This window comes from Phyllostomus discolor, chromosome 6 (assembly GCF_004126475.2).
Source record: "Phyllostomus discolor isolate MPI-MPIP mPhyDis1 chromosome 6, mPhyDis1.pri.v3, whole genome shotgun sequence".
NCBI lineage: Eukaryota > Metazoa > Chordata > Mammalia > Chiroptera > Phyllostomidae > Phyllostomus > Phyllostomus discolor.
The window spans coordinates 74,352,579-74,365,691 of NC_040908.2; the positions used below are offsets into that span (position 1 = coordinate 74,352,579).

Consider the following 13,113-nt stretch of genomic DNA (forward strand, 5'->3'; position numbering starts at 1 on the left):
CATCAGCTCAATGGAAACAGTTCCTTCCTCCAATTCATCTGCCCAGAGGTGTCACTTCCCACAAGAACATAGCAAAGATTAAGTGTGGCCTTCTGTGCTCCTCATTCCCTGGTATCTGCCTTTCCTACTTCTTTTCTGTGCTCCAGAGTTAATGGGTGAACATGGAGTAAGAATTGTCTTCTTTACAGAAAAGTTTTGACAAAGTATAAAGCAATTGTTTCTAATAAAATAATATTTATTTTATTGCAAATATATATAAATTTACATGTACAATTCATAGCAGACATGATAGTCTATAGCCACAAAGTAAAAGTGAATGCATTTGCTGATTCTGTTGACCACTAAGAAAGTCTTAGGGAGGTACATAATGAATGTGTGAGAGTGCCTGTCCAGTCTAGGAAATCAGAGGACCTAACCACAGCTTCAGGGTCATCCCAGTGCCTGTTGCACTCACTCAGGGTTGGCCAAACACCTTCTATTTTAGATCAGCCAGATCCATGCTATATGTTCCATCCATCCATCAACATCTCTGCTCTCCAGGACTGGAGGGAGGTGGTTTAGGGCCCAGCTCCCCATTCCCTGGGCTGGGAGCTCCTCCTAGTGGTTTCTGCTTTCCTGAGTCTTACCAGTGAAAAAAATCCTTGAGATAATTCTGAGATAGTTCCATGTGAATCCCTTAGAGTTTTTCACAGGCATGTGGTAGCGCATTTGAGTCCAGAACCTAGAATTGGGAGGCACTGATTTTAAGCCTCTCCAAGTGACTGTGGGCAAAACCCGGAGAGCTTTTCTCACAAGATGAGGTAGAGACGCTGGCTCTTGGAAGGAACAGAACTTAATTAAAATGAGTTTCAGTGTTTGATCATCCAAGGCAAGATTCACTGCTGCTTGTAGTTCAAAGACACTGGGTCCGTTGACATAGCTGGGGCTTAAGATAAATATTCCTCTTCTACTTTTCTTAATAATGCTTACAATGTCTTCTGCATACACTGGAAATAAAGAATTAAATTAATTGCAACTGTTGTTGTTAAACCTTGAGTCACAATAATCCTGACTGTCCCAGATCTGCCCAGAGGGTTTCTTGCCACAGACACTCATGGAAGGAGGAAAGAAACATGGTTGACTATAGCACATTCTCTATATCAACTTTACCAGTAGTTGAAGACATACTCTAATGTCTAGTGACTCTCAATTTTACAGTTCTCCCTTATGTTCTGTGTCCTCAAATTATCAATTCCTCTAGGAGCAAAGCTTGTTGGAACAAGGTAGGCTGGGAAAACAGAGGACAATGGAATGTTCAGGCTCCTAAGTGGGGTATCTGAGGTATCAGAGGCACGAGAGGTCATCAGGAGGGGATGAGGTCTGCACTTCTGATGCAAGGCCAGGCCTGGGCCCAAACTCAAGGAGCCTGCTTAATCCAGTGTTGAGATTTGTTGCAGACAAAGTCCCAGAATGCAAAGGGACCACCTGTTTGGAAGGACAGATGACTTACTGCTGAAGAACCAGGAAAGACCTCCCTATGGCCTGATATTACCTTTTATTCTGAAGATGGATTTTTTAGGTGATGGTACAGGTCTGTGCAACACATATTTTTCTGTATTGTTGCCCAAAAAGTTCTAAGCTCATGAAACCTTCCAGAAAATATATATCCGAACAGAAAGAGTAACAGGATAACTTAGAGAGTACTTGTGTTTAACTGGCCCTTTTGTTTTATACTTGCTCCTGGCATGTAGGACTTACCTCCTCCTGGAGCCACGTCTCTTTCAAACAAACACAAGGTGTACCCATATTTGTTTTCCAAAACTTCAGGGAATAGATTCAGGGCCAAGTTTTCCTCGTTCACAGATGAGGTGGTTTCACTCTCAAAAGAGCTCCATTTCGCGTAAGAGATGAAAGCATCAAATTCCTTTTTATCTGAAGGAGAGGAATGATTAAAAATCTAAGCCATTTACAGATTTTCTGCTATCACGGTATATCTATGCACACTTGAAACATATGATAAATGGATGAGAATTAAGAGTTGGGATCATTACTGAATTGATTTAAAAAACTTAAAAACAGCAGCTGAGTCCATTTCAAAATCACACTGCTGAGTGGAATTTATTGTCTGCCCAAAAATTAGAATCAAATTCTGAAGAATTCCTGCAGTTCCACTGATGTCAGATCCAATAGCTGGGGCCTTCTGTGATAAATCACAAGCTCTTTGAGGTTCCTCTGAGCTTTCCTTGCATCTGCAGTGTTGCTCTCTCATTCATTACACAGCAAAGTTTACTCCATCAAAGCATGATATCCAGTGAGCAAAGCACTGCTGACACTCAGCACTCTGCACATTAAAGAGCTGATGGCACATATACCTCTGCTTGCATGCCATGTGTGAAATGAAGCAATGATAACTACCCAGTAGGCTACTTTCAGGGTTGCTTGAGATAACGTATATGACAAGCTTGGGGTCTGACTCATAGCAGACACAAGATAAATATCCTTTACCCTGCCTTCTAATTGGGATTCTATATTTATAGAGCTTATTTCAGAATATTTTTTGGTCTCATACTATTGACTAAATGATTAGAAATGAACATTGATTATGGGATCATGCTAAAGAACTCTTGAAAGTGGTAGAAAACCTCCAAAGTTAACTCATGGGCTTCAGAATTGGACACACCTGGCTCATATTCCAGCACTTTGCACACTGCCTGCAAAATAATATTGTTACAAAATAGTAGTAGCACTGGCTGCTGGTGCAGCTTAGAATTACACTTGTTCAATGTGGACCTAAGAAGAGCCCTAGTGGTAGAGGCCAGAAATAGAAAAGGAAGGGAGAGTGGAGGAGGTCTGGAATCCAGAAAGGAAGGTGCCAGGGAGCAGAGGCCCAGGGGTCTATGCTAGGAAGCTATTGGTTACACAGATTGAAAGAAGGACATTCATGGGTAAATATATAACACACTATAGTTGACTCAATTCCTTTCATATCCATAGGAAAGTCCAGCGAACTAGGATTTGTGTGTTCATCATCAGTATCAAAGGAAGCAGTTGTTTTGCTGAATAACATTAGATTGGTCATAGAGGGCACTGAATCATTGTGCTTGAAACCCGGGTTCTGCTCCCTTCAGAATTCTAGTGTCCATGCAAAGTAAAAGGAGAAAGTGCATATTTAAATGTTTCACAGTTGGTTGACCCTTCTGTGCCAGCTCTAGAATCTTAAGATAAATAGCATTTTAGTAAAAGAAGTATTAAGTTATCCAAGGAAACGATTAAGACATTGATTAGATAATTGGCTTAATTAAAAAAAGCTAACTTTAAAAATAAATAAATCTCAAGAACACTCTTGACTTAAGGATTTCTAATATGTATTCTCAATAATTGGTCTAAAGCAGGGGTGTCCAACCCACGGCCCACAGGCTGCATGCAGCCCTGGGTGGCTATGAATGTGGTCCAACACAAAATTGTAAATTTACTTAAAACATTATGAGATTTTTTTTGTTTTTATTAGTGTTTGTGTATTTAATATTTGGCCCAAAATAACTCTTCTACCAGTGTGGCCCAGAAATGCCAAAAGGTTTAGTCCGCCAATCTAAAAGGTGTGACTGGTATATTTCTTGACTCCCATTTCCCCAGAGATAGGACAGCTCTCTCTGAGTTCCTTGTGTGGAAGCATTGTATGGAGAGGCCTGTCAGATAAGGAATTAGCTCTGGAGTCCAGCAGAGGAGCTTCTTCTCTTTCCAAGCAACAGAGTTATTTGCTAAAACTGCAAACATCCTAATCTCAGGGATTCTAGGACTAGAAAAACACAGAAATAGTTATTCTGTTCTGAAGAAACAAATGTTAACAAACATCATTATCCTATCTCATGGAAAACTATCTACATCATTAATAGTATATGGTACTTGCATCTTACAGATCTTCACAATTTTGGGGATATGTCCATCAATTTCAAGTCCCTCATTTTACAGATAAGGCTGACCAAGTTAATAATTAATGGGGGCTATAAATCAAACTGCTTGGGTCCAAATCCCAAGCTCTAACATAGCCCAGCTGTTCAAGTTGGGGCATATGACTTTAGGTCTTTCTTTCTGGCTTATAGGATTGCTGTGACAATTCAAGTAGCCAATACACTTGATTGGCAAGAACTTGGTACTCATGAGATAATAATAGTACTGAGTGTTCACTACATGTTAGATGCTGTCCTAAAAACTTAAGATGTCTTAACCCCATGAGCACTCACAGCATTCATTGAGACTGAAATTGTGGTTACAATTCCATTTTACTGAAGGGGACACAAAGGCACAGAGATGTTAAGTCATTTACCATATTGCTTTAAGTTGGTTAGCAGCAAGATTATTTTCAAGTTCAGCATGTCTGATAATAGCATCATTTGTGAGATTCCTGGTAACTGGAATAAAAAGAGACTTACTTTCTCTACCTGCTCCCAGACCTCACAGGTGTACAGCATCAGATCTGGAAGAAATCTCAAAGCCTGAGGAACATGACCTTATCCATCAGGGGTTATCCATTTTTGGAGCTCCTCTGTCTAAGTCAGTACCGAGGGGAAAAGTCACAGCAAAGCTGGAATCACCTTACCCCTGAGTGTCTCATCCTTGTTCTGGTAGGTTCGGTACAGTAGCACTATTTCAATCCAGTACATGAAGAGGAGAGCAGTTGCCATTAACATGCCTACTAGAGTCATGATGGTGCCGAGTAGGATGTACAGGAACACCACTGGGGAAAACATGGCAACCTTGAGCAAATGCAGAAACACAATCCTGTGGCAAGACCTTATCCAGGCCAATTCTGTGGGCCCACCCAAAGCCCTTTCTGGTCCAATTATTTTTATCAATATCACTGCTATCAGAAGCATTTCTCTTGAATGCAAAATGCTTTAAATCACATCCTAAGGGAACTGTCTTACAACGAACTGGAGAGAACTTGGGGAAATGGGCAGTTCCTGATTAGCCATGGCCTAGGAAACTTATCACAACCATTTTTACTCATTTTTCCCATAAACTTCTTTTTTTATTTGTCCTATTTTTTAAATATTTTATTAATTATGCTATTACAGTTGTCCCATTTTCCCCCCGTACACCCTCTCCCACCCACATTCCCCCCTTTAGTTCATGTCCATTTGTCATACTTATAAGCTCTTTAGCTTCTACATTTCCCATACTATTCTTACCCTCCCCCTGTCTATTTTCTACCTACCATCTATGTTGCTTATTCTCTGTGCCTTTTCCCCCCTCTCTCCTCCTTCCACTCCCCTGTTGCTAACCCTCCATGTGATCTCCATTTCTGTGGTTCTGTTCCTGTTCTAGTTGTTTGCTTAGTTTCTTTTGGTTTTGCTTTAGGTGTGGTTGTTAATAATTGTGAGTTTGCTGTCCTTTTACTATACATGTTTTTTCTTTGTCTTCTTTTCTTAGATAAGTCCCTTTAACATTTCATAAAATAAGGGCTTGGTGATGATGAACTCCTTTAACTTGACCTTATCTGAGAAGCACTTTATCTGCCCTTCCATTCTAAATGAAAGCTTTGCTGGATAGAGCAATCTTGGATGTAGGCACTTGCCTTTCATGACTTGGAATATTTCTTTCCAGCCCCTTCTCTCCTGTAAGGTTCCTTTTGAGAAATCAGCTGACAGTCTGATGGGAACTCCTTTGTAGGTTACTATCCCCTTATCTCTTGCTGCTTCTAGGATTCTCTCCTTCATTTTTACCTTGGCTAATGTAATTATGATGTTCCTTGGTGTGTTTCTTCTTGGGTCCAACTTCTTTGGGGCTCCCTGAGCTTCCTGTATTTCCTGGAAGTCTATTTCCTTTGCCAGAATGGGGAAGTTCTCCTTTATTATTTGTTCAAATACGTGCTCAATCTGTTGCTTTTCCTCTTCTCCTTCTGGTACCCCTATAATTCGAATGCTGGAACATTTAAAGATGTCCTGGAGGTTCCTAAGCTTCTCCTCATTTTTTTGAATTCTTATTTCTTCATTATTTCCTGTTTGGTTTCTTTTTTCTTCCTTCTGGTCCACTCTATTGTTTTGGGTCCCAGTTTCCTTCTTATCACTGTTGGTTCTCCGTGCATTTTCCTTCATCTCTTTTATGGTAACCTGCATTTTTTTTCATCTAATTTGCGCCCAAAATCAACCAATTCCGTGAGCTTCCTGATCGCCCGTGTTTTGAACTGTGCATCTGATAGGTTAGCTATTTCCTGGTTGCTCAAAAGGATGAGTTCTGGGGCACTGATTTGTTCTTCTATTTGAGCCATCGCTCTCTCTTTTTTTTCCGGTCTGGTCACTCCTGTTACGGTGAGGGGCAGAGCCTTAGGTGTTCACTGGGGCTGGGCACCCCAGTCGCTAGGTTGTGACATTGTCTGTGGGGGTGGGGGGTAACAATGGCAGCAGCCCCACTCTCCTGGGATCTCAGCCCCTTCCCTGGGATCCTAGGCTGCCTGCTCTGCCCTGGTCCACAATCGCAACCTCACTGGGTCCTCCAGTAGCCGCTTGTGTACTCAGGGTCCACCCGCTGCACGCCCTGGATGGCTTACTCACTCCCGGTTGCCTTAGGTGCCCAGCTCTCCCCACACTCCACGCACTGCGACCTGTGCTCGTCTCCGTTCCTCCTACTGGTCTGGATGAACAGGTCTACTTCAACTTCTTGGCTGTCCAACTTCCATTCAGATAAATTCTCTATCAGTTCTGGGTGTTATTCTGCCTCTAAATTGTTGTTGTTCTAATCTTGGTTGTGCGTGGAGGAACGGTCAGTCCACCTATGCCTCCATCTTGCTGGAAGTGTTTTTTTTCCCATGAACTTCTACACAACACATTTGCAACCCTCTCATTGTATGTTGTAAATTATTTTCATCCATTACTGTCCCTACTAAAGTCTACACTTCCAGAGTCCAGAAGCTATGTCTAGCAAACTTTTGCACCCTCCACAACACCTGACTCATGAAATACAACTTCACAGAGAATCCACTCTTGACCAGGCATAAATTTTTTCTTATTTGCCTCATGAGATTCACAATCATCTGTTCTAAAATAATTTATCAGTTGAATGAATGAATGATATCAACTTCATCTCTGAGAATCCTCTTTAACAAATTAGAAACTATTCCTTACCAGGAACATACACTCCTGCTTTAAAAAGTTATGATCTTTGATACACATATATACTTCTGGACACTGAGAAAAATTACATTTTCACACCTTCACTCTCTAGTACCTAATCATCATGCTTTCTGTATTTGGAAGCCAGAAAATAAAAATAGGAAAGGGACCTATGACTTTGCGACATTACCTATCGCATGGAGTATGCATAGGTATTTGTAGAATGAATGAGTGAATGAATGCATGAATGATAGGCTATTCTGACATAACCCCAATACACAAAATGTGGGTTAAGAGGACCATCTCTGGATCACTGATATGAAACTTGTTGTGTGTGGCCTTGACCAAGGTATTAAATGAGTTAACACAGCAAAGTGAATAGAACATTGTCTTCCATAATAAATATTAATTGCTACAATCACTGATACCAATAGACAGCCAGTCTGGCTCTCTGGGAGTGGGCTGAGGGTGGAGAACAGGAAGGACCACAGTGGGAGATAGAGCTAGGCTATGGGAATGGGACCTGGGAGCCGCTCATGCCCCAAGCCCTGTTCCTTGGGGAATGGGGTGGAGGTCAGAGGTTTGAGTAAGGCCTTCATGAACTACCTAGGGTCATGGTGAGGACATTGAGTTTCAAAGCACAGTGCCAGGTCCCACAAGCATGAAGCTACATTTCCCAAGTAACCAAGCATGTACCTTGTGGACATTCAGCTCCCTATGCCCTCCATGCAGAAGTTTTGCTCCTGGCTACAGATGCCCTGCCCTTCTCACTGAAGTCACTCTCGGCACTACCTGAGAGGCCATGTGGGTTTCCAGGGTCATTTTACTTAGGTTTTTGGTTTAGTTGCTCTCTCTCAGGGGGCCCCAGTGTGGGCAACTTACCTCATACAGAGAGTAAGGAATGGGATGTAAGGAGTTGACAGAATGCCACAGGAGTGTCCTTTATAGCCGTAATGGTGGCAGAGAAAGGTTCTTACACTAAGCATGCACAAGGCTAGCAAGATCATTGAACAGAGGAAACAAACCTCCTACCCTCTTTCAGTACCACATTGGGGGTGGGACTAGGGGAAGGCAGGTACATGTGCAATAGCAGTTAAAATAGTGGCAGGGATAAGTGCTGTACTAAAGAGGCCTGCAGTGTAGCTTGGGGAAAGAAAGGATTGGATAGGAAGTGGATCTATCCAAAACGTACAAAATTTTGAGAAGTTAATTGGCCATTCTGAAAAAGCACCTGACCCATCCCACACCCAAGGTTAGTATAAACCCAGGGGAACAGATGAACACTCTCTTGCTTATCACTTGCTATTCAAGACTTATACTTGGATGGTGTACTGGCCTGTCTTCTCCATGTGGTGTTAGCAGTCATGTGGCCCATGGCCTCCAAGAGGGAGTCTCTCTGTCTCTGTCTCTATCTCTGTCTCTGTCTCTGTCTCTCTCTTCCTAACCTGATGGAGCATCTTCTGGTGAATTCATGTACTCTCTGTCCTGGGAGGCTTGGAATTTTCAGTCCTAGCAGCTGCATGTCCATGGCCACTCTGGCTCCACACACAGCCTCCTTCAGGAGAGATCCTGAAGCTGGACAGCAGCTGGGAACAAGCTAAGCTACTCAGATGACCACTTAGCACTTGGCTCAGGCTCCAAAACATGGTACTTTAAAATGGAGCAGGAACTCTGGTGGCTGCCTTTTATTTTCATTTTGCTGAGGAAAGCTGGGTTTTGTCTGGGTTATATAGAAGAGATGAGCTTTGTAACAGGGAGTCCCCATATCATCCAGCATTTGAATAAAAGCCTCTTTCCTTCCTCACCAGTCTCTGCCTCTAGAGTTTGCCTTTTGGGTGTTAGTAGCCAAACTCCCAATTTTATTTGATAACATCATCACTTTTATTTAAGAAAATTATTCTCCCTTCAGATAAAAACAGTTGTATGCATTCTGCAGTAATGTCCCAGGCTTACCTCTTTTCTTTTCCTTCAGTTGGATAGATTGGGTAGTGTTCCCAATGGAATTCTGGGCAAAGCAAATGAATGTCTTGTGAAGATCACTCTGAGTAACTTCTTTCAAGTGGACAACACACTTGATGATTTCATCCTCAAAAGTGGCTTTAACACTAGGAAAGAAAAAATATCACACTGGTTCAGTAGATAAAGTGGCACCCATTTTCAGTATTCAGAACTTGTGTAAATAGCAAACAGTCTGGCTTTTTGAAGAGCCATAGGGTCACACAGTAGGAGATGCCAAAAGAACATAATACAGTTGAGCTCATTTAAAAAAATTGAATCTGCAAACATTGTTCTAAGCACTAACACTAAGATATAATTTATTTATGGGCCTCAACTGACCTTTCTTGCTCTAAGAATTTCACCTGAAAACACGTTCTAGCAATAACTTAGTAATATTAAAAGTGACTAACTTCTACAGAGGTCTTACTATGTATCAGGCTGTCTTCTAAGCACAAAATGAGGGGTATTGGGGTCTTTTCCATTCCACACCTCACAGAAATTCCACAAAGTAGTGGTATGATTATCTTAACTTGGCTAGCAATGAAGACCAGGCACAGAAGGTAAATCTTAGTTCACACTACTGGGATGTAGCAGCCTGATTCTTCAGCCTGTGCCATTCTACCCCATCCAGGAAGTGAGAGTCTGGGCATTTATTTGCTGGGAACCACCCTGCCTGGTATCAGAAGCTGCAACCCCCACCAAGGCTAAGGCTGAGGGAATGACCTTGGACCATAAGCCAACAAGGAGACAAAAGCTTATCTCCCTGGCACGAGCACCGCTTCTGCTCCTTTTACTTCGCCCTGCCTGGCCCACAATGCTTGGTCAGTTAGCCAATGACGGGTAAGATTCCCCAAGGGGGGAACGATCTCAGACAGGCATGATCACGTGGGAGGCCCCTGAGGAAGGACTTTGGGGGCTACAGCAAAAGGGGGTGATGGACCCTTGCCCCTCGGCTTTGATGTAGCCTGAGTCCTCATTGTCTGCAAAAAAATCTCCTAATCTCTTGGTTGCATTAGTTCCCTTGCTCCACCTAAGCCTGAAACAATGACAGGGTTGTGCCACCCTGTGCTGGAAAGGGCAGGTTCCCCGGGTGATCAGGTCTAAGAAAGAATATGTAAAATCCTGTGAAGCCTGCTTTTAAATCCTGTAAAATCCTGTTTAGAATGCTCTCAATTGAATGATAAGGGTCCAAGCAAGAAGTTTGTTCCTCAAAGTTTTTTACAGCTCTTTGACCCTGACTCAAAAAATAAGCCCTCAGACTTCCTTGTTACCTATTGTTTGATTCTTACTTCCTGGCAATGAGTAATGAGCTTTACCTGAATTCTTATGTAAACAAATCCAATAAAAGCCTGCTCAGGTGGGAGAACAAGGCACTCTCCCTTAGGGGCGCTCTCCCCTAGGGAGGGTGGCCATGGCGGTCCCCACTAGAGAGAGTGGCTGTTCCATCTCTATTTCCCCACAGGATCTGCTTGTCTCTGTGTATGTTTTTCTCCTGTCTCCATGAGCCATCCGCAGCATTCCACAGTCACTGCTGGTTGGTGGCCACGTCATTTATTCATAGTTTGGATTCTCTAAAGTTGTTGATCTCTAGTCTGTACTCATGTTAAGGAATATTGTTTATGTGAATAATGCATACACATTAGTCTATATTGCTTGGAGCCTATAATACGAACTTTTTTCCACAGAATGCTTCTTACCCACTAGAAGTTGTGATAAGCATATCATCTCAACTGTATACACTCCTTAGAAGGACAATGCAAGGTGCATTGTAAGTGGCATGATGGAAACTTATGGGGTCACATTTCCAATAGGGGGCAAACAGAGTTTCACATCAAAGGCGGTGTGAAGTCAGAACAGACTCTCTTTGTGATACTCGATTACTTTGAACTGTGATGCAATACCATATAATAGAGGATCCAGTGGTCCTGGTTTTAGAAGTTTTTGATAAATTTTATCAGTTTCCAAAATCTGTTCTTTACTTTTTTGTAGTGTTGTATTCTACCAAAATACATTATATTGGTTTATTAAAATGTTTTAAAAATCAGAAATATGCTTAATCCATAGACTATTACTTTGGCAAAGATCTTACAAAGATGAGGAACTATATTTTTTAGCAACAGACCTAACAGATTGAATCCAAGCCTTTAACCCTCCAAAAACCAGAGTCCAGCTTTGTGAGGAGTTGGATAGATCCAAATGGCTAGAATTTTCCATTCTATTGAGCCATATTGTCTTCCCATTAAATTCTGGCCACTAATCTGGGTTCTGTGCTCTCAAGAACTAAACAGTCTAGTTTAGTCACAAAACAGAGCAGCTTCCAAACACTTCAAGACATATACTACTACTGAGTCTCCTTTCCCAGGTTGTATTGCCTAAACTATTCCTCACGTCACATAATTTTTGGCCAGATTTTGGCCACATAATTTTTGTCCTTATTCTTGTACCATTTCCTCATTTCATACTTTCTGGACTGTTAATGACTCTGCATATTTGGATACTCTGAATGGATGGCACTGGGGAAAATGGGGAGTTGGAATGGGGATGGTGGGCAGCATTCTCCTGTTTTTGTGGGACATGCTGCTTCTATTTAAGCAGTCTGGGTCAGTGTGCCTGTCTCCTTGTTAGCTTGTTGTTTACAGCAGCCACATCAAAATGTTGCTACAAATTGAGCTTTATAGCAACTTAAATATTTCATTTTATGTCCCTGTTGTAAACTGAATTTGTCCTCCACGTTTAAAATTAACATGCACTTTCATACTTTCATTTTCACCTCTAGTTGTTGCTCGTAGCTACACCATCAACTGTGTAAATGTGTGTGTATGCTCATCTCTGTGTGTACATTTTGCAGGTTTCCAAAGGTGAAAGCACTTACTGTGGGCTGTAAAGAATATTGTCCTCCAATTTCCTTCTTACCTTCTCACCTCAGTTGTCGGGATTTCTAACTCCTGGTCAGAATCTTTGCTGTACCATCTTATCACAGGTTTAAAGTCCTTTTCGAAGCCAAATCTTGCTGTGCAGTAAAGAGTCAAAGACTTTCCTGAAAAATGAAGGGACAACAGAAAAGAAGGAAGCCATGAAGACTGTTTCCTGTTGCAACAGGTTTATAGGTAAAATAGTTGTGCCAGAAATAATAAACAAATGTCTACCTGTCTCTCATTCAGAAACAAATGAAACCATGTATGTTAGTCTCTAGCGGACAATACTTAGATCTCAGACATGTAACTATATGTTCTTAAAATGAAGATTGGTATGGTCATAGCACTAAGGGTTTCAATATGGTTTGAGAATACACACCAAGAAAATATGAAGTTTCAGTAACCAGCTCGGTCTTCCAACACTGTTGTTGCATTACCAAGTGTATCAATAAAAAACATTTTTCTAACCAATATTTGCATATTAAGTAAAAATCATGAGCTTACTCTAATATGTAATTTGAAGAATAATATGTAGGATATCATTTAGATATTCAGTTGCTTTTTGGACAGTCGACTAAGGATGTGAATGTATTTTATCACACTACCCTCTTTCTCCCCACTTTCTCATAAGGGATATCTAGATATGCTCTGCCTCAAACTTAATATTCTAACCATGAAATGGTTAGGGATTCTATTTGAAAATTCATCTTTGCAACTTAAGATCATATGAAACTTCTTTATTTTTTAATTAAATATTTTCCCCTTTTTTTCTACTTCCATTCTTGTATTGTTGCCCATTTTGCTAATTCTATAATCAGGTTATACTGATACCAACACCTACCGGTCCTTTAGTATAATATCTATTTTCTCATTTCTGTGATAAATATTTTCACATTTAAAAGAACACTTATTTTATTGAAGTAACTAGTACTTGATTATTAATAATGCAGCTCTTATTTGGCTGTTTTGTACTATGTAGATATTATTGAAGTTGACAAAATGAAAGGGGACTATAGGAAAGCCATTTTGCCCTCCTACCCAAAGAAGGCACTACTTTGAAAAACAAATGAATTGAGTGGGGATTATAGCATTATCCTATAATTACCTTAAAG

At 41.2% G+C, this 13,113-nt stretch overlaps 1 protein-coding gene across 2 annotated transcripts in view; it reads right to left on the bottom strand.

Moving 5' to 3' along the window:
• Positions 1–249: 249 nt before the first annotated feature.
• The window catches only part of LOC114499990 (interleukin 18 receptor accessory protein), a 35,345-nt gene continuing 22,481 nt past the window's right edge, over positions 250–13,113 (bottom strand). For both annotated transcript variants that reach the window (XM_036028345.1, XM_028516549.2), the window contains 5 exons: positions 12,000–12,123; positions 9,042–9,193; positions 4,577–4,714; positions 1,738–1,911; positions 250–986 (listed from right to left, as the gene is read on the bottom strand). In XM_036028345.1, coding sequence (XP_035884238.1) covers positions 598–986; positions 1,738–1,911; positions 4,577–4,714; positions 9,042–9,193; positions 12,000–12,123 — 977 coding nt within the window. In that variant the 3' untranslated portion in view covers positions 250–597. The remainder of the gene's footprint in view (positions 987–1,737; positions 1,912–4,576; positions 4,715–9,041; positions 9,194–11,999; positions 12,124–13,113) is intronic.